Consider the following 22,957-nt stretch of genomic DNA (forward strand, 5'->3'; position numbering starts at 1 on the left):
TAATACTCTAACGAGTATCTTACATATGTGAATGGTGGTACTGGGACTGGAAGCTATACTATCATATATAGAATGCTTTTATTTGCTCAATGTGTAAAAATATTTTTTTTCCAAACTAGCCATCTCTCTTCTACTTACTGAATCAATAGTATCTGCTACTTATCTGGTTCTTCCCAAGAGTTTCCGGTTCTAACCTCAGAAAGAGAAGGTAGAAACATATATGACCAACCCCAGTCTATAAATCAGTAGACAGAATAAAAAAAAAAACATTTATTTAACATGTATTTTTTCCAATGGAAAGCTCTGCATTACTTTTCAAAACTAAAGAGCTATAACCTTTCCCACTTCCCAAAGTACCGTAACATTCCAGCAATCACAGAAGGTGCAGTTGGATGTCCATGACTTGTGGTGAACAGAAAGCTCAAAAAGGCCAATGAAGTCCAAACCACATTCAAACTAACTGTTCTAACTGCAGGGCAAAATGTGTTCTGGGCTTGGATGTAGGGTACTGTGTCTTTTGATTTGCTAATATAACTTTAAGAAAAGGTTATATAGATTTTTGGCTGGATTCAATTGGAAGCCAAATGTCTGTTATCTGTAGAATGCGAATTTCCTTCAGTCGTGCTATAAAAAGAGGACATAATGCATTATAGCTGTGAGGCAGACATGCCCATTTTGTACACAAAGCTCAGACTATTTCTGAAAAGGCTAGAGTAAGGATTGTAAGTAAATTTAGGAAGCAGTATTCTAAAGAAATGTAAGATGACATGGGATAAGTGAGAAATTGGTACAATAAAGAGGTAAAGCCTTGTGAGAATAATTTGGGGGCACAAATTTGTTCACCTATGATATAAACAGAGAAACAAAAGATGAACAGGAAGGAGGGAGTGTACTACTGGTCTATCCAACACAAATTAGTGACAAGGCCAAAAATCTCTGATAAAAATGGTGTGATAGTTTTTCAAAAGCACATACAGAATATGAAGATTGGGCCCTGAGTGTTTACACTGGCTGAAATACTGTAATTGAACAGATCCACATGTTGAGTCTTTTGCTTTCTGGGAAATAAAATGTTTTAAAGCTGCTGAGTTCCCTGAAACGCTTTTCTGGCTGCATAGATTTCCAGTTCTTGAAGCAAATGGCTGAAAATGTTACCTCCACTTTAACTCTTCTTTTGGAGTTATGCCGCCTCTGGATTTTGTGCAGTCTCTGGAATGCAGCGAGGCTCCACTAAAGCTGCACTGCCAGGTGAGCAAGTGCAGCGATAGGAGCCCTCTGTGTTTTCACAGGCATTACCGTTACAAAGAATCATGGAGGCATTTGCTGCTTCACACTCATTGATATCTGATGGGGAGAGGGTAAAAAAAGAATGCTATTCAGATCCAACAACACAGAACCTTTCTCACATCCCTTTTAGTTGTAAGGTCATACCTAAATTGACTATACCATGGCTGTTCTTTGTATCTCATTTAAACTGAAGGTGATTCAAAAGCTATCTGAAGTGAGCAGAATTCAAATAATCACTGTACAACATTGAGATACTTGCTTTCTGAATTAACCTCATATTTCATAAAGACTTTACTATAAGGATGGAGTGAGTAAAGCTAAACTTTGAATTGTGCCTTCAAATAATTTGGTAAGACTATGAACTCTCCAGCAAAACACTCCTGAGTGAGATGGAACTGACAAATACACCTGGATTTTACAGCCACCAATCATTTTGTGCAGAGCTGACCTACCATATAGAGAAGCAATTTTATTTGAAGTCTCAACTGGCTAGATAAAAGGTAATAGCAATTATAAATACTCAATAAACAAGATCCTGTACTACATAAACAGCCATAATTTGGTTCGTTCTAGAGCTCCTTGAAAACATGTCCTTAGGACTGATGGGTTTACATGTTCAGGCAGTGGTGTTTATAGATAGTTTGTGTAAAAGCTATTGATAGAATATGCTTTATGAAATTTTCGGTACTGAAGCACTGAAATCTTCCATGAGTCAGTTCTGTTTGCAAATGCACACAGCTTTTTTATTCCTGATTCATCATCACTAATGCTCAATTGTAATCCTGGTTAGACCTCCCTCTGCGGTCTGGCTTATATACACACTAAGCGATGATGTGGTTCACTTGTCTTTGGCATAGTAACAATGGCAACGAACTCACTAAAAACCTCTTCAACAATTAAAATTGTGTTTAACAACATTTTAAAAGGATGCACAGCCCTGAGTAGTAACTTGGGCTTTATGGGCTCTGCTGCACTGTTTTTTGGCAAGATCTACCATATTTTCTTCCATGGAACTATGGTGCTTACCGACACAGGCCATGAGCTTCAAATCCAACTGGAAGCCATCAAAGCAATCACAAGTGTAGCCTTCCTGTAGACGCACACAGCGTCCATTTTCACAGCCATTAAGAATTCCACACTCTTCTACTTGTAGCCCTTCAAAGCTGCTGTACTGCTCTAAAAGATGAGACAGTATGAAATAGATATTAAAAAACAATATAGGATAATCTTGTAGAAGGGAAAATGCCAAAATGATTCTTTCAAATGTATATGTGTGTGTGCCTTGGTGGCGTAGTGGACTAAGTGCTGTTAAAGTAGCATGTAGTTGCCAGCTGCCTGCAATTACTGCAAGTTCAAATCTCATCAGGCTCAAGGTTGACTCAGCCTTCCATCCTTTCGAGGTAGGTAAAATGAGAACCCGGATTGTGGGGGCAATAAACTGACATTGTATAAAAAATAACACTGCTTGGGGGGCCCGAAAGCCCTACTAAGCAGGTATATACAAAAGTATGAAGGCTATTGCTTAATGCATTGTAAGCCGCCCTGAGTCTCCGGAGAAGGGTGGCATATAAATTGAACAAACAAACAAACAAACAAACAAACAAACAAATAAATAAATAAATAAATAAATAAAAAATAAATATTGTGTTTAAAACCAAACAGAAAAAGACATTTTCTTTCCATTGGCCCTCCTTTTTCATATGGCACCTACTCTTTCTTTAATCCAATTAAGAATACTTGCACATGAAAATGATTACAAGAAGAAATCAGAGAGGCTTCCAACTGTATGATCCAGCAAGTGATATATATAATCTCTTCATCTGGATGAGCACCACTGACTCTGTGGAATTAGCCATTACAGAACTTCTCTCTGGATGTCGGAAGAATCTGGCTTGAGCACTTGGCTGAAACCAAGATTTTCTTGCATTTTTGGCCAATCTCTGGACCTGTTCTTTAAAAAGCAGGAAATGGGATTGAAGGTTGAAATGCCTACAGTTGGATAATATACTGGTAGTATATACCTAAGCATAAATCAGCTTTTATTTATTTTTCCCTGACATTTACCAATGTGCTCAGGCATGTAGCGAGGCTGTGTCTGATCTGGGTGGATCTGTTGTCTTTGTTGTGTTGTGCTATCCTCAAATGCATTGCTTTCTTCTCTGTTAGTATCAGCTGCTCCATCCTCATCCAAGCGATTCAAATAGGGCTCCAGATCTGGGATGTAAAGCTCATATTGATGACTGTCCTGATTCGACCCATACTCATAGCTGGGCCTTTCTCGGAGTCCAGCCTCATTTACTATATTGCACAGCTGATAAAAATCATCTAAAAAGAGAGAGCAAAGAAAAGGTTAATAAACGAACACCTTTTCATACAATACTGCCTGAATATTGCAATTGTTATTATAAATTATCTATCTTTAGAGATGCAGCAGTCAACTAGGGCTAAGAGTGAGGATTAGCCTGTACAAGCATTCTGGCAATGGAATGCTTTTCCCAATTTTCCCAATTGATTATATACATGATTATTACATAAAATATATTCATAAAAAGTATAACGTATATTAAATATATATGTATATAGTATCTGATTTCATACCTTTTGACTACAATCTATCCATTTACTGTATATCTGTCATTAATCCAAATAAGTATTGTTTTTCAAAGAATCATAGGGCTGGAAGGAACCTTAAAGCTGTCCTCATACCATCTCAGACAAATGGTTGTCCAATCTTTTCTTAAAAACTTTCAGTGATAAAGCATACACAACTTTCGGAACGAAGCTGCTTAATTATTATTACTATCAGAAATTCCTCTTCGTTTCCAGGTTGGACCTTCCTTAGTCTAACAAACTTCACTCATTGCTTCTTATCCTATCCTACCCTCAGGTGCAATGGAGAATAAATAGGCACTCACTTCCCACCCTCTTTTCTGCAGCTCTTCAAGTGTTGGAAGACTGCTATCTTGTTTCCTTTCAATCTTCTCTTCATTAAGCTAAACATTATTTGTAGCTGACAGGACAAGCCTCTGTAACAGGAGTGTCAAACTGGCGGCCTGCAGGCCAGATGCATCATGCACAAGCCATGCCCACCCCAGCTCCGCAAAGGCAAAAAACATTGTGATATGTCACATGATGCGATTAAGTTTGACACCCGTGCTCTAGAATGTAAACAGAGCAAACCCCATCCCCAACTAGCACTGATGGAAGTACCAATAAAGAAGACCATTTGTAGTTCAGGATTGAAATGAGTCCTTAGTGCTCTCTGAACTTGATTGTTTTCTTACACACGTTTTATTACTCAAACTAGGAAATACCATCAGGACTAGTCCTGATGATGTTATCTAGTTTGGATAATGAAACTTCTGCAAGAAAATAACCAAGCTCAGAGAACAGCAAGGACCCCTCCAGCTAAACGTATCTTCATTCTTAGTCATTTTCACAGAACTTAGAGCAGTGGCCCCCAACCTTTTTGGGCACCAGGGACCAGTTCTGTGGAAAGAGATTTTCCCACGGACTGGAGAGGGTGTGGTTTTGTGTGCTGCCTGCATCCCGCAGATGGTACTTCGCTTGTTTGCATGGCCCAGTTTCTAGCATGCCACGGCTTGGTGCTGGTCCACGGCCCAGTGCTTGGGGACCCCTATCTTAGTGTTTAGACCCTTATCATCTTTGTTGCTCTTCTCTGCACTCTTTCTAGGGTATCTGCATTTTTTTGTATTATGGTGACCGAAGCTGGATGCCGTATTCCAAATGTGGCCTCAACAGTATAGAGTGGTACTATCACTTCCCTTGATCTTGTTACAAACCCTCTGTTGATGCAGCTCAGAACTGCATTGGCTTTTCTGGTGGCTGCAGCACACTACCAAACTCATTTAAGCAATGGTCCACCAGGACACCTAAATCCCTCTCATAGGCACTACTGTCAAGCCAGCTGCTGCCTATCCTCTGCCTATGCATTTGATTTTTCCTGCCCAAGTGTTGGATCTTATTTTTATTATCACCAAATGCATCGTGCTGGATAGGGCCCAATCAAGATCCTTCTGAAACTTGAGTCTATCTTTTAAAGCATTGTCAGTTCCCCCCCAGTTTGGTATCTTCTGCAAATTTAATGAACGCCCCTTCAATGCCCTCATCTAAGTCATTTATGAAGATTTTGAAGAGCACTGGGCCCAAGACAGAATCTCGAGGAACCCCCTGCATACTCCCCTCCATGCCCATGTAGTTCCATTAAGGACCATACATTGAGGGTATGTTTATTCTATTGTTTGCTTTTGTTTTAATTGCTGTAAACTAATCTGAAAATCATCTGACTCAGGAATGAGTTATCAAATCCTTGGAAACAATAAATAAAATTACCATTAATAGGATTCCAGGAGTGAGAAATTATTTTGACAGATTGCTCTAGGGAAAGCCAGTTGCACTAAATGTGAGAAGATCCCTATTCCTTATCTTGGGTTATTCCATATGTTTTGGACTATATTTCTAACCCCAGTCAAAATGAACAGCTTTTTCTTATATTCCATTAGGAAGATACTTCATACAAAGCAAACAAAAAAAAAAAAAAACCTCCCATAGTGACTAATAATAATGAATGCTTTAGTATAAAAATGTGGAGTGGTGGGTGGAGTGATCAGTTTACTTAACTGAGCAAATCCAGTCCTAAACAACTTTTGGCTTGTTACTCAATGAGCCAAGGAATAGAAACAAATAAAGCATTGCGTTAGGTTTTTTTTTGTTAGAGCAGTGAGAAAGGAAAACTTTAATACTGTGGTTGGTTTTCAATATTTTAAAGATTTAAGCTTCTACAGTGGTTGAAAGAGATAGGAAAGATTGGATAATGTAAATCGGGTATATTCTTTATGAATTTCTCTGGATTTCTGGTTTACTGTAACTAAGAATGTGCCTGTGTCTTCAGATAACAGAGTAACAGAGTTGGAAGGGACCTTGGAGGTCTTCTAGTCCAACCCCTTGCTCAGGCAGGAAGCCTTATACCATTTCAGACAAATGGTTTTCTAGTCTCTTAAAAACTTCCAGTATTGGAGCATTCACAACTTCTGGAGGCAAGTTGTTCCACTGATTAATTGTTCCAACTGTCAGGAGATTTCTCCTTAGTTCTAGGTTGCTTCTCTGCTTGATTAGTTTCCATCCATTGCTTCTTGTCCTGCCCTCAGGTGTTTTGGAGAATAGGTTCACTCCCTTGTCTTTGTGGCAACCCTTAGTTATTGGAACAATGCTATTATGTCCTTTTTTTCATCAAACTCTACATACCCAATTCTAGCAATCGTTCTTTATATGTTTTAGCCTCCAGTCCCTAATCCTCTTCGTTGCTCTTCTCTGCAGTCTTTCATGATATAAATCCACTCTTCGTATGGATTTATACCAGGGATAAAATCTACTTACCTTCCCTACCGGTTCGGAAGTGCGCACGAGGGGGGCAGGGCACATGCGCGGGGGGTACTCACATTGCATTTTGGGGTTGCGTGCGCTTTAGGCACTTGGCACCAAAAAGCCATCACTGTTCTAGAGTCTCAACATCTTTTTTATATTGTGTTGGCCAAAACTGGATGCAATCAGACTAATCAATTAATAATCTAAATTCAACTATAAAGCCTAACTGTTGAACCAAATGATGCATCCTCACCAGAGGACCTTGGAGGGCAGAGTGCACAGTCCCGACTCCAAGCCTCTCCATAATGGCAACAGCACTCTGAATACGTTGTTTGCCGTCCCAGCAATGGTTCACTACAAACATAGTTTGTCGAGACCTTCTGCCAACAAATTTCTAATTCACTGTCAGGCTCATTCGGATTATCTGTTATTGAAAAAAAATAAAAGGTTATAGAAAAGGAATAAACCAGTCTATCTTGTATTAAGGCCATAATACTGTAAAGCCTTATATAAAAGAACTTCCGTCTTTCCTTTCCGCAGAATGTTGATCTTTTATTGCAATATTGGCTAGAAAAAGAAGTTTGAGATTTAACTGTTCTGAGGGTCAATATATAGAATCATAATGTAACAAGGCCACTTAGGTCTTGAAGCTCAGGATAGGAATATAAATTAAAACATCATTGGAAGACCATTGTCAAGATGATTCAAACATAGCTTACAAAGTAATGAAATACTTCGACTTTTAGAATCCTTTTTGCAACATAAGAACCCAGGAATAGCATTGCTGAACCAGTCCAAGACCCATCTTAGCATGCAGACAGAAAAGGGAGGTATATATCCCTCTCCCACCTGGTCCTTCTGCAGCTGTTATTTAGAAGCCTATTGCTTCTAATTCAGATATAGCAGTGAGTTTTCAAGGTTAAGTTCATTTCTGCACTGCTGACTTACAGGGTCTCCACAATAATACCCAGTCTGTCTATGTTATTGTTATTTTGGCACTATGATATTTGAATGACTTTAGAAGGCAATATAAACATGCAGAAATTGCTTAATATCTGTTGTTAGACTTGTTTTTCGATGCATGTTGATGTATGTATTTAATCCTTTTTAAAAACCATTCAAGTGAGTGGCCATCAAACCTTCTGGTACTAAAGTCACTGATTAATTATACACTTGTGATGAAGTGCTTTCTTTTTCTCAACCTTCTTCAAATCCATTTCATTAGATAATGCCTGGTTCTGGTGTTTTGAAAAAAAATAAAATAAAGGAAAACATCTCCCTGCACACTTTCTCAAGGCCATGTATGTTTTTAGATATTTGAGTCAGGTGCCATTTCCATTATTTTCAAGATAAAAAATCCCAAACATTACCACATTCTCTTGTCTAAACCCCTGAGCATATTGGTTGCTTCCTTCCATCTTTTCCAACATTAATTTACCTTTTCCCCTTTATCACAACAATCCTATGAAGTAGATCAGGTTGAAAGATGCCCAAGGTCAATCAGTGAGAGTTTTAAACTAAGTTTCCTACTTTGGTGCTTCATTTTTTTAGAAGATTTTTTTAATTAAAAAGAAAAGATAAAAGAAATTTACAGGCAGCGTAATATTAAATAAAAATTATGAAGCAATATTAAAGTACCACATATTTAAATACCGTGTATCAATTTAAGTCTTCATAACGTAATTAAAATCAAACTGATATTCACTAATTAATAACTAATATGAGTCCTAAATCAGAATGAGAAATCATTTTTTCCATTGTCTAGTCCAAGAATTTTGTCCTTATTTAACAAATCAAATAGAAGGCTAGATATTTAAGCCTTAACCTAATAGATGTCCAACTTTCAAATGTTGTACAGTATAAATTCATATGTAGAACTGTAATCCATAGAATTAAATTCTGTATCAGATTTATGAAGTTATTTATAGAGATTGATCTTCCAAGCTTCTAGAGATTGATCACATCTTAATTTACAATGTTTTACATAGGAAACTGTGCTTTCAGTTCATTTAGTGACAATTCAAAGTTACAACTGTATAGAAAAAAGTGACCAGTTTTTATGACCATAGTAGCATCCTAATGATCATGTGATCACTGTGTTCACACTTGGCAATTGACTCATATTTATGACAGTTGCAGTGTCCCAGGGTCATGTGATCCCCTTTTGCGGCCTTCTGACAAGCAAAGTCAATGGGGAAGCCAGATTCACTTAGCAACAGTTTGACTAATTTAACAACGACAGTGATTCACTTAACAACTGTGGCAAGAAAGGTCACAAAATGGGGGCAAACTCACTTAACAAATGTTTCACTTAGCAACAGAAATTTGGGGGTCAGTTGTGGTCATAGGTCAATGGCTACCTGTAGTACAACTGCCTCTCTTATATTTTATAATGTGTTCTGACCTCATCTATATTTGACTTTGCTATTTTAAACTCAAGAACAAAACTTACTGTACATTCACAGGATTCTATCAGAAGCCTTCTATGTTTATAGAGACCAGTTTATATACTATCCGGAGGAATCTCACCTGCACGGTTAGAAACGTTGACACAGTGATTGTGGATTACATCCAGAACCAGGGGAAGGCTACAGAAGCAGTGATAAGAACCAGCTGTGTTTAGACATTTGCCGTTTGCACAGATCTCTTCATTTTCACACTCATCAAGATCTATGATCACAGCAGAGAATTCACTCAAGCAGATGTTAAAAAAAATGTTTTTTCACCCTCACATATAGAACACCCAAAGGATGTTTCCCCATTAATAGTTGATAGTTTGGATGGGCCCTTGCTCACCCTGGGCCATGTTTTTCAGTAAATGTATCATTCCCTACAAATGGCACAGAGTGCCTTTTACAAAAGACGTCAAGTAGGTCAAACAAGCAGGGAGAAGATTCTCACCAACACATGCAAACTGACTGGAGTGATAGAAATATCCAATGTGGCAGAAACAGGTGTATCCAGGCACTGTGTTCACACAATGTCCATTACGACAGACTTCAGAGCCAAACATTTCACATTCGTTGGCATCTATGGGGGAAAAATGAACTTCAATAAGAGGAAGGACGGACGGACGGACGGACAGAAGGAAGGAGGAGGGGAGGGAGGGAGGGAGGGAGGGAGGGAGGGAGGGAGGGAGGGAGGAAGGAAGGAAGGAAGGAAGGAAGGAAGGAAGGAAGGAAGGAAGGAAGGAAGGAAGGAAGGAAGGAAGGAAGGAAGGAAGGGATTTCTAGAACACTCTTCACACTAAAATCTCTGGTGGGAAACTTTTCTATTTGGAGCAAAGCCCTGCCTATTGAAGTCAATTCTGGATACAAAAAGAAATACGTACATATAGAAAAGCCCACTGATTGACATCAATGTGAACACTGTGAAGTGACCTCGATTTACTGTTTGATCACTGGCAGTTCTCTGAAGTTTTTATAAGGGTAGCAGAGTCATAATTCAACATGAGAATTGTTTATTGTGTTATAATAATTGCTTATATAATGCATAATGACAGACCTCAGAGCCAAACACTTCACATTCATTGGCATCTATGGGGGAAAAACTGATTATGGATATTAACACTTGAATAAATGAAATATTTCTTCTAAAATATAAACCATCCCTCCCATTCGGTTTGAGCTTGAAATGGCTGTTGGATTTTTAGAATTAGAAGTACCTGTATAAGATGTCTGTCCAAAAATCAGTGTTCCTTCTACAGGAATATAGCCCTTCCCACTGGGACAAATATCAATATATTCCACTGCCAAAAAAATTGACAAAGAAGAATTATAATTAAATGAAACTCAGAAGAAGGGAAAAATGTAAGAAGCATATTATATAACTGAGATACTACTGATCATGATACCCGTGTGATCAGTGGTGCTGTTTAGCGTAACCTTGACTTTCCTGGTAAAGAGGGGCCAAGGGAACACTTCTGAGCTGCTGACATGAATATTGTAGGCATCAATCAAATACAGTCGCTCAGATTCATTCGGAAGCTGAATCTGACTGCACAGGTCCTATGGCACTGACTGAGGCATATCTTACCTGGTTACTTTTGAATACATATAGCTATGCATTTTGGACTTTTGAAGAGTCCAAATCTATTAGCCCTATGAACTGTCCAGCATCCTTATAGCTATGTGGCTCTGAAGGGCATCTACTGGGGGATTAATGGGGTTTTTGTCTAGTTGCTTGGCTATATGAAAACAGACTGATGGACTAGATGGGCCAGGGGTCTGATCCAGCAGGGATCTGCTTATGTTCTTCATGTTATCTCCCGGGAGACTTTAATCAACCAGGATGGACAGGGATCTAAGACACAGGAGATCCCTACAGAGCAGTTGTATACTGCCATCAAGTTTAATAACCATTGATCCTCATGACTTCCATGAACTTGATCCAACCTTTTTTTTTTGAAGCCAGCCAAGTTGGTAACCAGCACTACATCTTGTGGTTGTCAATTCCAAAGTTAAATTACCCATTTTAAGAAATCTTTTTGCCTGTCTTGATTCTTCCAGGATTCCATTTCACTGAATGACCTCTGTTTGTAATATTTCAGAAAAGATAACACCTTGTTCACTTTATCCACACCATGCATAATTTTGTATACCTCAATCATGTTCCTTGTTATACAATACTTTTCTAGATTAAAAAGCTGAAAAAGCTGCAATGTTTCCTGATAGGAGAGCTGCTCCAGTCCTTTGATTAACTTAGTTGCCCTCCTCTGACCATTCTCTAGTCCTATGATATCCTTTTTGAGGTGTAACTGCACACAATATTCTACAAGTGGTGGCACCATTGCATTTATATAAGGACATTAAGATTTTGGCATTGCTGTACTATTTCTTATGTAGTTGGGTCCATGCAATGGTGAATGGATTTCTGTTTTTTAAAGAGATGATTTTCTTCTATCTCCTTAAGAGACCACAACTTGAGTCAACTGATCTGGACAATTTGTATTTAGTTTCCAATCTTCCCGTCTTGAGGAAGTTTGTAAAGAAAACGGTCAGTTTACAGCTCTAGAGGACCCTGGAAGAAGCAGATTATGTACTCTAGTCACACAATATTCAGGCCTGACTTGGACAGCTTTATAGCTATGCATCTGCATATACAACCATATACATCTGGTATATGTCCATACATACATATACCAAAACACATGAGACCTGGTTTGGTGTAGTGGTTAAGGCATCTAGTTAGAAACTAGAAATTGCAAAGTCTAATCCTGGACATAAAGCTAGCTGGGTGACCTTGGGCCAGTTATTGTTTTCTCAGCCCTAGGAATGAAGAAATGGCAAATCACTTCTGAAAAACCTCACCAAGAAAACTGCAGGGATTTATCCAGACAGTCTTTGAGAATCAGACACAAATGAATGGAAGAAAAAAAACCATACACCTACACATACATTCAGAGCAAACAAGCATTTAGGAAGTTCCTTTTTTTGTTGTTCACATGTTTATTACTTAAACAATAATGCAATATACCTGAGCCAATGATTGGGCACAGATATGTTTCACAATTATCTCCCCAGGCTGCTCCTTCTGTGCAACAGCATTCCTCTTTTGTGGTGTTATTGGCTAAGACACTGTCACACAATGGGACATCACTGATGTGATAATAGCACTCCTTCCGCTCTGCATTATCTGGATGTAAAGATACAGACCTTCCAGGTTCCTCTGAGATGAGATTAAAACATATAATTTTTGAACATTTATAACATTCTATTAGACAACAGGCACACATCTGGAAATTATTTGATGAAAGCAATCTGTCAGAGCAAAGCATCCTCTAGACTTTATTACATTATTAATTTTAGCAATATAATGTATGTTTCACAAACTCCAAATAGTTTAATTGGAAGTTTACTTGCATTTGTCTTTCCAAATGCAAATATAACACAATTCCGCATTGTCTGCATTATATTCTTTGTTTGTAAATACAATTTCTCTTCAAATTACAAATGTTTGCTTAATGTGGAAAAAGTTAGCCTCCCGCTGATTCCCACAACACACACTTCAAAGAGTCTATGTTTTGTATTATTTTAAAACTGTCTTTAATGGCTGTATGTGCTTCAACACTTTCATTAAAGCATGCTTTTTTAAAGAGTTGCAACCAATATTATCAGTAAAGCCCCATTTTACCAAACAATTAACTCTACTTTCCCAAAATATTACATGGAGCTGGACAGCATGTTACTAATGCCAAATCAGGGATTACGAAAATCTCATATTAAGACCATTTATTTGAAGACTACATTTTGGAGCAGGAGAAAAATCACTCAAATGCAATCTCTATGTCATTATCCATTTATATGTTAACTGTTAACTGTTTTCAAATCTTGCTTTCACAAATGGGATTTAATATGCTCCTAGCTATTTTTTCCCTCTCTGGACCAAAAGGTGATTGGTTAAATATCCACATGAGATTATATTTAATAGACTGGTTTTATGTATAAGAAATTCAGATTATGGTCAATCTCTGATGTTGGAATATGTTAAGAATTTAAACAATGCTTTCTACAGACTGATGATGTTACCTAGTTTGGTAATGAAATGTCTACAAGAAAATCACCAAGGTCAGAGAGCATCATGGAGCCCACAATTCTTTCTTTTACCCAGACCAATAAGAAGAACTTGCAAGAATTGTATCTCCAATTTCCATTTGCAGGATATTGTTCACTAAACCCTTACCTATGCCTGATCGGGGGCGACATTCCCCAGTTTCTGTGTCATACTCCTCATGGTCACTTGGACACAGGCATAAGAAGGCTCCTTCTACATTTTCACAAAGTGCAGTCCCACACACTGCAATCATCAGCTCACATTCATTCACATCTGCAAGAATCATAATACAGTTTATCAATATGCCTGCTAAATTCAGTGCTTTTTGGAGTCATCATCTCTGTTTCTCACCTAAGGAGTTAATTTCTGCATTCTGCAAATTGCACCTTACATTTCTGACTTCTCATAATGCCTGTTTCCTAAAGACTATATTTAGAGCTATGTCAGCAACATGTGGTTCCTGCTGTAGTTCATGGGATACAACTAATAATTCTGCTGGCTAAGTTGTTAGTACAGAAATATGATTACCTAGGAATAAAATAGCTGAAAAAATAGCTTAAGTATTAGATATATGAACAGGAAGAAATGATAGGACAGCCAAATATTTAAAGACTGTCAATAAATGATAGGCCAATTTTGTTTTCTATGTCTGAAGAAATAGAACTTAAACCAATGAATTCGAAATGTTAAAAAGGGAACTTCAAGAAAACATTAGGAAGTCCTATTTTATGTAGATATCTGGCAATGAGCAAACTGTTTCAAAAAACAGTGGATTCTTATTTGACAAAAACCTTTAAATAGAAGATCTATAACTTTCTATCACAGTTGTACTTGCTGATTTCTTGCAACAATAAATGTTTAGATTTGATGATCTCCAACATCCTTCCAGCTCTAGGTTTCGGCATTCCTCTGAACTACACTGTTTTTCTCCAAGAAACTGCCTCTCTAGCCTGGGTTTTATACAAATGCTTAAACCTCAGATTATGCTACAATCACAACTAGTATTTCTTTACAAAAAGAGCTAGATTTAAAGATTTGTCTGGGCATTGCATTTTTTCAGTCCTATCCTTACAGTAAAAGACTTCATTCACAAAGAACTTGAGAATTGGGAAGTTAGAATTTAAAATACAATTAACCACACATAGACAAAAACCCAATGTTATCTTTAAGGGATTTTCCTCAAGATCATAACCTTGATAAACAAGTTGGAAAGGTGCCTGAATTCTGGATAAGGAGGCCATGTGGATCTATGAAGGCTGAATGACTCTTACCAATGCAATCATGGCTTGAAGGGAAATTTGTATAGCCACGGTCACACAAGCAATGAAATGACCCAACAGTGTTGTCACAGAAACCATGGCTTCCACACAGGGTCTCATTGGCACATTCATCAATATCTGCATAATAGATAGATCAACAAATCAGTATACAGTCCTTTTAAGCAAGGCAAACTTTATTTTGCTTCTTCATTTCAGACGCATGCTAGCAAGATGACTCATACTGATATTTTTAATTCATATCAAAAATGTGAATGTCATGAATTCATTTTAACATAACTTCAGTATTAGAACAACAATTCAGCAAAAAAGAGAAACTGTGGAGAATTAAGGAACTGAAAGAGGAAGCATTTAGGTCTAAGGTGCTGAACTTTGTGCTCTGTGTATACTATAAGAGAAGTAAACCAATCCAAATCCTTAAGAACAATGTTACACACATTGATAGATGTATTTCTCCTTGGAAGAAATGCATAGTCTTGGAGTTAAATTATTTCAGTCTTTCTCCCCTTTCTTGATGATACCAGGTCCTGAGAGAAACACTTTAGAACTTGGTCTTGCAGAAATATAGGAGTAATGTTCTTATTATTATAATGAACTTTATAATACACTTTTCACGTAATTTTTCAACATACTTTCTATCTCACATAAATAAACATTCTTATCAGTGGTGAAATTCAAAATTTTGTACTACCGGTTCTGTGAGCGTGGCTTGGTGGGCATGGTGTGGCTTGGTGAGCGTGGCAGGGGAAGGATATTGCAAAATCTCCATTCCCACCCCACTCTGGGGCCGGCCAGAGGTTGTTTTGCCGGTTCTCTGAACTACTCAAAATTTCCACTACCAGTTCTCCAGAACCTGTCAGAACCTGCTGAATTTCACCCCTGATTCTTATTGTCCAGACCTAAAATTTTGCCATAGTTTTAGAGGAGAGGTTTAATAATATTCCATTATGAGCTTATTTTTGCCCTTAGTTGGGCTGGGCAATTAAGACAATATCTCAAGTTCTGCTATGCTATTTTTTAATATTGGTCTGCAGAAATATCTAGGAAGGTTGCCAGATTTTGACTAATTGTGATTGCCATAAGTTCAATACTGAAAAACATTTACGAATTGATTTACTGCTTCAGATGTAGCTCACTTCCCACTTTATTACCTGCTTGTTTTCTTTTATGCTAATATCCTATTTTGCTTTTATTTGATTGTGTTATACTGGTATTTTAGACTTTGATCGTAGACTATATATTTAGCATATATGGAACTGAGAATAACATCAGGGATGGAAGTATTTACACTGTCTCCTCCCATATGAATTAGTAGCAATAAACAGGAAAAAGAAAGTTATGAGTCCATTTCCATCAAGGTGCTTTCCATTCTGGGTACTTTCATGGCTATTTTATCTATGGGAGATACACCTGTTTAATAAACTGTCTAAGAGGAAGAGCAAAACAATATCCATTTTCTTAAAAAAAAAAGACAACTCCCAAACATTTGAGAGTACAGCCAGATAGTATTTTTATCTCTATAATGTAAAAATGTTTCTCCTTCTTTATAAAATGGAATTCTTCTCTACAGAGGGTCTTCCTTGACTTTTACACACCCCAGAGTTTTCCCAACAGCACCTACCAATGCATTCACCAAATGGTGTGCGATGGAAGCCGGGAGGACATCCCATAATGCAGTGGAATGAACCCAAGGTGTTCTGGCATTGCCATATGCCACAAGCAGTAGCCCCAAATTCTTCACATTCATCCACATCTGTCATCCACGGGGAAGCATTTTCAAAAGAACGTATCAAAAGGACAAAATTTAATAAAAGACTTGGCAGCAGTAAATTGTAGGGGAAAAGGGAAACATGAAAGATGTCTCAAAGAGAAGAAGAACCTGAAAAACATGCACAAGCCCTGATGGCTAACATAGTTAACATTCAAGTATCCTTAAGTAACAATGGGCAACTCTATGTTTCTGGTCCCAGAGCAACATTAATTGTGCTACTAAAATTGATTAATATTTTTTTGCATTTGGGGGAGTACAATAAAAAATAAAAAGTGGATACAGTGCCCACGAGACTGGTATACCTGCCCAGGGTGATAATCTTACATCAGTAGCATTGCCCTCTAGAGCAGCTAGAGTCTATTAAAAAAAAGCCTGCCTTGTCACCAAAGCACAGTACTGACTCCCACTTCCCAAAAAATTGCCTGCCTCTGTAGAATAAGTATTGTAGTTCTAAAGTTTGGTTGAATGAAAGCAATAAATCAAAAATGAAAAAAATAAATAAATAAACAATATCATTTCAGGGGAGATAAGCATTCTTTAAAAAACTGCTTTGCAGGACTAGTAATGAAAAAATAACATTTTCTTAGACGATGGAGAGCAGCTATATAGTATGATGTTACCCCATCTGCACATGTGAATTGAGACCCAATAAACCACCTGAAGCTGTTATTTTCATTAAGAAGAAATCTTGCATTGGCATAATGCAAAGAACTCCTCTCATGCCAATAACAGCTTCAGGGGACCAACGTTTCCCAGGATCTCAGCATGGAAGTTAAACTTCCACACCCCCACCAATAACTATCAGCATCATGCCAGCAGCTAACATTTGTGGGTTTTTTTAAAAAATGTAGATATAAAATACAAAAATGCCTCCAACAATTTGCTTAGCTTGATTCTGATCTATAGTCTTTTTTTTTCTTCTTCAGAGGTCAGCTCTTACCTACACAGTCATCTGTTTCCTGCGAATGCTGGAAGCCAGTTTGACATAAGCAGCTGTAGGAGCCTTCGGTATTGATGCACCGACCGTGCAAACACCGGGAGTGATCAGCACATTCATCCACATCTGCCGAATACAATACAACATATAAGCCCAGGGAAAGAAGCCAGATTTTAATGTGAAATAGTATTGCAATGGGACAGTAGAAAGCTAAAATACGAAGGGTTGATAATATGTAATGGAGAGATTCATCTGAGCTGATTCAAATGAATTAATCTGAGCCTAATTTGGAATGGATTAAATTATCTAATTTGAATCCAGGCTCTCTGATTTCCTTAAATTTGAATTGTAAATGGAAACAGAATGTGAAAAACCTTATAGCAAGCAGTGGAATAAATTCATAATTGGGAATCATATATACTATCTTGTTTCCCCTAGTATCTTATACTGTCATTATAGCATCATTCAACCCATCTTTGAAGTATGCTGAACCCATCCACATTACTGTTATTTTGACAAAGCAATGATTGGATGAGTCTTGAAGATGTTATAGTTCATTAGGAAAATGATAAATATTAAGTTAGCAAGCTGAAATTACATTTCCCATAGTTTAACATAGAAAGCTTAGCTTGTCTGTGGCAAAAACAAAATCTAAATTGAAAACTTTCAGAATTTATAAGCCCTGTCATTAACGTTGTATCTTACTTTAGTAATTTTTGGAAATATGGACATGCAAAAGCAGGGCAGAGAACAGGGTTCTGCAGCATCCTGGATTTCTTGAAGGTAATTCAGAGCATGTCTGGATACATATATACTTTTCAGCACCTTTCTAAATCAAATACATCTTTTTCTTAGATGACAGTATGAGTCCTGGAAAAGTCATAGCGACATGAATTCTAATATGCATTCTGAATCATCTTTCCCCCCTCAAATGCTGGATTGCTGCAGTCTTAAGAGGAAATATAGGGTGGATGATGTTGAATGGGAAAGCATCTTTTAAGGACCTGGGATCAGCCTGAAAAGAAATAGGGAGTGAAAGGAAACCTTCCTTGATTTCTTTCTTTGGCAAGATATGTCCAAGAGGGAAGGGACAGAGAAAAGTTCATTATAGTTTTTAAAATCTCACCCTGGCAGCTGACTCCACCAGCAGCATTTGAGAAGCCAAGAGCACATATGCAGAAATAAGATCCGTGACTGTTTAGGCATTCGCCATTGGGACTGCAGGTGCCACTGTCCAGACACTCATTCTGATCTATAGGAGGTAAGGATAGTAAAGATAGTTACAGGGAATGCAGTCTGAAAAGCTGCTACAGATTATTCTAATTTAACACTATCACCTACTTAACAAAGTATCTTTTCATTCAGAACAAGATTGTCTTAAAAATCTTACGCTACTCGCATCTAAGCTATTGATGTGGGATATATTAAACAATAAGAGAAGCTGAGAGTCTCTTTCAGAAATCTATTGTTGGAGAGAGCTCTAAATAGACGTACATATCCTGAGGTCTAGCACGTATTCACTTAAAATCAAGAAGCAGAAGTCAGCAGCCATATAATTTAATGTAATATGAAAACTGAACCTGCAGTCTTTTCTGGCAAAAATCCATACCCGTTTTTCTCCTTGTTTTTTAATTCTGGCAACCTAATTTAAATGGGTAGGTGGAAATCCATATTCTGATGTTTAACAAGGTGTCAGAACTTCTTGCCAATATATTTAAAAACAGCAAGATATTAACTAAGAAACCCTGGGACATCTTTTGCCTACTCCAATTTTAAACATGTTAACTGAGTTCCAAAAATTATGGGAGAGTAGGAATCAGTTGGTTTCAAGCTGCAAACCAAGGAAGGTGATGGTTACTATCAGATACACAATATGTCATTCTTTTATTCTATTACATTCAAATATGAAAAAATAAGGAACACAAATATATTAGTCATACATTACTGTTTATGCTACCTTTCTATAAAATACAAGTAGTTATCAATAATAATGGTAACTTTAATCACAGAATTAAAAGCACAGAATTAAGAAGAGCATAGGACAAAGACAGCACCCAAATGACAAGATAACTAGAAGAAACCAAATATTGACATGAGGAAAAAGAAACAAGAAGTGGGAAAGGAAAGCAAAAGTTAATATTTAGCTCCAATTCCTCTATTACTTGTCAAAAGCATGTGAAAATAACTAGAATAATCCAGAATCAATTGTTCAACCATCACATGGACAACAGAATTCTCAGTGCATTTAGAGAACATCAATTTGGGGAAGGTTGGTTTAATTTATATAAATGGGCACAAGTTATAAAATACAAAGGCATTTAGAAGATGGTACTGCATATTCTTCAAAAACAAGATAAATTCTCCTCTTCTTTTTTTGAACAGTCAGATGTACTTTTTTTTCTAGACACTAATGAGGCTGATTTGAACAAAAGCCACATGAAGCTCCCAAAATGTCTGCCTTTCCCCCCCTCTTCGTTTATGCTAGTTTTGAAAGTAACTAAATTAATGAAGAATGGGCAAATTCATCCAGATACTGGGCTTACCTTCACATGTGGTCCCATTGAAAAGTTCAAATCCTAGTTGACAATGACATGTGTAGGATCCTGGTGTGTTTAAGCACTCTCCTCCTAAGCAGTAAATGTTTGGGTATTCACATTCATTACTGTCTGTTCAAGAAAAGGAAGGCATGATTAATGGAAAGCAACACCAATTAGGGAAGAAAAATTCCTTATAGGCACAAGCTTTTTTGTGTGTGTTTATTTTAAATGAAAAAAGAAAGCTAACCTACAGGGTACCATTCCTGGAGCTATTAGCAGAGGAAATTTATGCATTCTCCTGTCTAGCTCATATTAAAAGTGTACTGCAAATGCTTAAGAATATAACCAAGCACACATTCTATTGCTAAAGAAGTTCTGTCTATACAATTTTCTTTTAGAAAGAAAAAAGCCCAGAATCGAATGGATGTGATTCCACTGAGCTAGGGCTGCAGAAAAACCTTGGTTATGTAGGAAAAACCTGGCTGGAGGAAAAACACACATAAATCCTACGAAAAAGTAAGAATATATATATATATATATATATATATATATATATATATATATATATATATATACACACACATATACATATACATATACACACATACATATATACATGCATACATACATACAAACACCCACGAAAACATCAGAAAACATATATATATATATATATATATATATATATATATATATATATATATATATGTATGTATGTATGTATGTATGTATGTATGTATGTATGTATATATATGTAGGTCTTTGGTTATTCAGGTTTTCTCCCGCGTAAAATTGGAAGTGTCTTGGCGAGGTTTCGACAAAGTCTCATTCGTCATCTTCAGGCTGGTGTTTTCGGCGTCATGCTTCTAGGAGCACGAAGCCGAAGATGACAAATGAGACTTCGTTGAAACGTCGCCAAGACACTTCCAATTTTACGTGGGAGAAAACCCGAATAACCAAAGTCCTACATACAAACACCCATGAAAACCTCAGAAAACACACACACACACACACACACACACACACACACACACACACACACACACACATATCTCCCTGTGACTATTCACTCTGTTATATATTTACTCATGCTAACACCAAGTTCTTCTAGCTCAAACATAGAAAGACATCAGACTGAAAGGAAAATGTGACACTTTCCTGCAAGACAGTTCAGTGTCTGGAGACATTCATACCTAATAATATTACAGTGCATATCTTTTATCCTGCAGTCTCTATTTTAGTCAAAGAGAATAACCATAGAAAAAAATTGTGATATTGTTGGTTATGAACAAAATGAAGTAGCATTTCTTAAATTTTCTGAATCTGATTTACACACAAACACACACACTTCTCACTATGTGTGCATCAGTCCATTTGTAAAGTAATATAAGGACTCTTCTCTTTAAGGGCTACTCAAACACTGAAAAGAAGCAAGCAAGGTGTGCCATTGAATAAATATCAACAAGTAGTTGCAATTTTCTTAATCACCTAATGAGTGTTCAATGATATACAGTACAACAAACTTTCCAACAACACCTGTTTTGGACTTGGATTATTTTTATATGTATACTTAAAATAGCTCACCTATAAATTAAAAATATATTATACAGTTCTAAGAAACAGGGATGGTCCACCAAAAACATTGTTAATATGCTTCATTTCCATTCGTCTCTATTGTTAAGGGTATGACTTATATTAATAATGTATTTGTATAATGTGACATAAATGTATACTAGCTTCATCTAGTATATCACAGGTGCATGTTTTGTGGTCATTCTTTCTGATTTCTTTGATCTGTTTCAAGTATTAAGGGTTCCAAGTTTGTCACCAGCCACACCCAGCTTGATAACTGTAAGGACATACTTAAATCTAAAGTAGTAGCTGGAAAGAAAGATAAACATTAACTTTATTGTCATTCTTAATCATGAACTAGCAATACAGTAGTGTCCTTTCAAATCCAGAGCCATTTATTAACTATATACTATTACTGTATATAATGAAATACCTGCCAGTTCTTCCTCTCTATTGGAAATTCTTGGATAATTTGCATTTGCAAATTAAATTGTCTGGGCATATTTTTTTAAAGTGTACACCTATAAATATAATGTGGAAAGTGATCTCTAATAAAATTATTACTTATGTAGAATTCTCTTTATGACAATATAAACTTCCATAATTATATAGTTGTGCTGGTTGCAAACACTCCGGAGAAAATTGATTGAAAACGTTGAAATAGGAATTGATTTATACATATTATACATTTCTAGTTTTGAATGATGAAATTCTCCATATTTTATTGAAACATCATCATTCAGGTTATACAAAATGAGTACAGGTAGCCCTTGACCTATGACCACAACTGAGCCCAATATTCCTGTTGTTAAGTGAGGCAGTTGTTAAGTGAATTGTGTTGTGCCCCATTTTACAAATCGCTAGAGTTGTTTAGTGAATCATGTCATCCTTAAGCGAATCTGGCTTTCCCCCTTGACTTTGCTTGTCAGAAGCAGCTGGGAAGGTTCCAAATAGTGATAACATGATCCTGGGACAGTGTAACTGTCATACGTACATGCATGCCAGTTGCCAAGCATCTGTATCTCGATCACATGACTATGGGGATGCTGCAACAGTATGAAAGACAATCATAGGTCACTTTTTTCGGTGCCATTGTAATTTTGAACAGTCACTAAATGAATGGCTGTAAATTAAGGAGTACCTGTATGATTTTATTAACTGCATAGTTTTCAGGTGGATGTTGCTACATGTGTAAAACATGTCTGATTTACTGTATCAGAGAACAATTCTAGCACAGTAAGCATATAAAAGAAACAAAAGGTATTATTGAAAAATATGTAGGCAATTATTTTATATAATTAGTTTCTGCAGTCCACGCTTTCTCAATTTAACTCTTTATATGTTGCATATGTGACACTCTTAATTGGGAAACTGCTGGAATTCCTACTGAAGTCAACTTCAATTTTATTCTCCACATTTTTCTATTCCTGTTTTCCAAAGCTACTTCTTCAAAGCAGTAAGCAAAAATAAAAAGCAATTAACCATTGTTAATTTTCTTATTTCTAATAAACTGAGTTTAACTTATCTAAATTTAGTTTTTTAAACTGGTTTTCAGTGCAACTTTGTTTTTATTTCACATTTTATTTGTTACAATTTTTATAGTGGCATATTTATTTTATTGGCATCATAATCTAATTAT

At 36.8% G+C, this 22,957-nt stretch overlaps 1 protein-coding gene across 1 annotated transcript in view; it reads right to left on the minus strand.

The window, feature by feature from the left end:
• Window positions 1-255: 255 nt before the first annotated feature.
• LTBP2 (latent transforming growth factor beta binding protein 2) overlaps window positions 256-22,957 on the minus strand; it is a 104,669-nt gene continuing 81,967 nt past the window's right edge. Inside the window, exons 21-34 of the mRNA XM_070931410.1 lie at window positions 19,753-19,875; window positions 18,336-18,461; window positions 17,213-17,335; window positions 16,123-16,254; window positions 14,496-14,621; window positions 13,354-13,497; window positions 12,148-12,339; window positions 10,337-10,420; window positions 9,574-9,702; window positions 9,202-9,342; window positions 6,926-7,096; window positions 3,352-3,612; window positions 2,314-2,463; window positions 256-1,344 (exon numbers count right to left, since the gene is read on the minus strand). Of these exons, the coding sequence (XP_070787511.1) occupies window positions 1,181-1,344; window positions 2,314-2,463; window positions 3,352-3,612; window positions 6,926-7,096; window positions 9,202-9,342; window positions 9,574-9,702; window positions 10,337-10,420; window positions 12,148-12,339; window positions 13,354-13,497; window positions 14,496-14,621; window positions 16,123-16,254; window positions 17,213-17,335; window positions 18,336-18,461; window positions 19,753-19,875 (2,066 nt within the window). The 3' untranslated portion in view covers window positions 256-1,180. The remainder of the gene's footprint in view (window positions 1,345-2,313; window positions 2,464-3,351; window positions 3,613-6,925; window positions 7,097-9,201; window positions 9,343-9,573; window positions 9,703-10,336; window positions 10,421-12,147; window positions 12,340-13,353; window positions 13,498-14,495; window positions 14,622-16,122; window positions 16,255-17,212; window positions 17,336-18,335; window positions 18,462-19,752; window positions 19,876-22,957) is intronic.

Source organism: Pituophis catenifer, unplaced genomic scaffold (assembly GCF_029215685.1).
Source record: "Pituophis catenifer annectens isolate HBS135680 unplaced genomic scaffold, rPitCat1.0.hap2 SCAF_1, whole genome shotgun sequence".
Lineage (NCBI taxonomy): Eukaryota > Metazoa > Chordata > Lepidosauria > Squamata > Colubridae > Pituophis > Pituophis catenifer.